The sequence below is a fragment of the Trypanosoma equiperdum genome, assembly GCF_001457755.1.
Source record: "Trypanosoma equiperdum strain OVI genome assembly, contig: ctg_246, whole genome shotgun sequence".
Lineage (NCBI taxonomy): Eukaryota > Euglenozoa > Kinetoplastea > Trypanosomatida > Trypanosomatidae > Trypanosoma > Trypanosoma equiperdum.
This window is the reverse complement of record NW_027124139.1, coordinates 49646-50776: the sequence shown is the minus strand read 5'-3', so window position 1 is coordinate 50776 and position 1131 is coordinate 49646. Positions and strand designations below refer to the sequence as shown.

General features: G+C 52.2%; 1 protein-coding gene across 1 annotated transcript; it reads left to right on the top strand.

Annotated features, from left to right (window-relative positions):
* Positions 1 to 374: 374 nt before the first annotated feature.
* TEOVI_000085300 (uncharacterized protein) lies at positions 375 to 758 on the top strand (the record flags this gene model as incomplete). Its single annotated transcript, XM_067224177.1, has 1 exon — positions 375 to 758. The coding sequence occupies one exon, from the start codon at positions 375 to 377 to the stop codon at positions 756 to 758; it is 384 nt and encodes a 127-aa protein (XP_067080278.1).
* Positions 759 to 1131: the final 373 nt, after the last annotated feature.

The window sequence follows — 1131 nt, the reverse complement described above, 5'->3', positions numbered from 1 at the left end:
TGACGTTAGCCTTCTCCCTGCTTCCTACATCTACTGCACTCACAGGAACTCGTTGCCTTCCGCTGATAGTAGATGTTTCGTTGGTTTGTTTGTCCTGCACGTACCTCCTCCGGGCACTGTTGTATTTCGGCGAACTGGATGCCCTGGAGAGTGGTGTCTTATGCGCTTTCGGTACCTCACGTCCTGACTGCGGCACGTACGGCCTTCTTGACTGTACATCGTGTCGTGGAGAGGGCTTCCGATGATCTGGAATATCCGCCGCACATCTCGGAACCCGACTGAACAATGGCTGAGGGGGCTTCGGTTTTTCCTCCACAGTTGTTGGTTTCCTCGGAAAAGAGTCGCATTGTCGTGATAGTGGCACCCTTTGATACATGTTTAACCTTCGTGAGCTGCCCGATGACTGCGTGGTTGCCGGACCTCGTGGCGATATGTTTTTTTGGCATTCCGCCGTCGCTGGTTTTGCTGAGTTTGAAGGGATCCATTGCTGCGTGCGGACGGGTATGTGTGGTGTTGACGATATTCTTAGACGTGGCAGCAGCCCACCAGTCCTACCGCTGCCCATCGGAAGACGTTTCGGGGCGCTTGATGGCCTATCGGCAGGAGCGAATCGGCTACTGGCAACCAGTCGGGTGGTTCGTGAGCTGCCACGACGAGAGGAACTTGCACGACGCGCCTCTTGGGGCGTTATTCTCCCTTCTATCAGCTTTTTTACCACTGAAGAGACGTGGTTATATCTTGGTGAAGGTGCCGAGTAGGATGAGTTAACTAGCAAAGTGCCGCGGTTAATGCTGTTTGGGTCCACATTGTTTTCTTGGGAATTTGTGACACTCTTGTATTTCCTTCCACTACCTGTCCCCTTTAGAGTATCAAGGGTCGGGGGTACAGCCCTTCCGCTAAGCTTTTGATGTCGTATCCATTCAGTCGTTAGTCCAGTTGATGAGCGAGTTGGCGCGGTCGACGAAAAAACCGGAGTAATGGGATCTGGGCTGTCTGTTGTTATACCCCTACGCGTAATCAACTTGGCGTTAATTGCTTGCGAGAGGTTGGTTGAGTGGTCGTCATCGTACTCGTAGTGATACATTTTTGCTACCTTCTTGGCCTACAAAGCTATAGGAAGAGGTCCGCTTC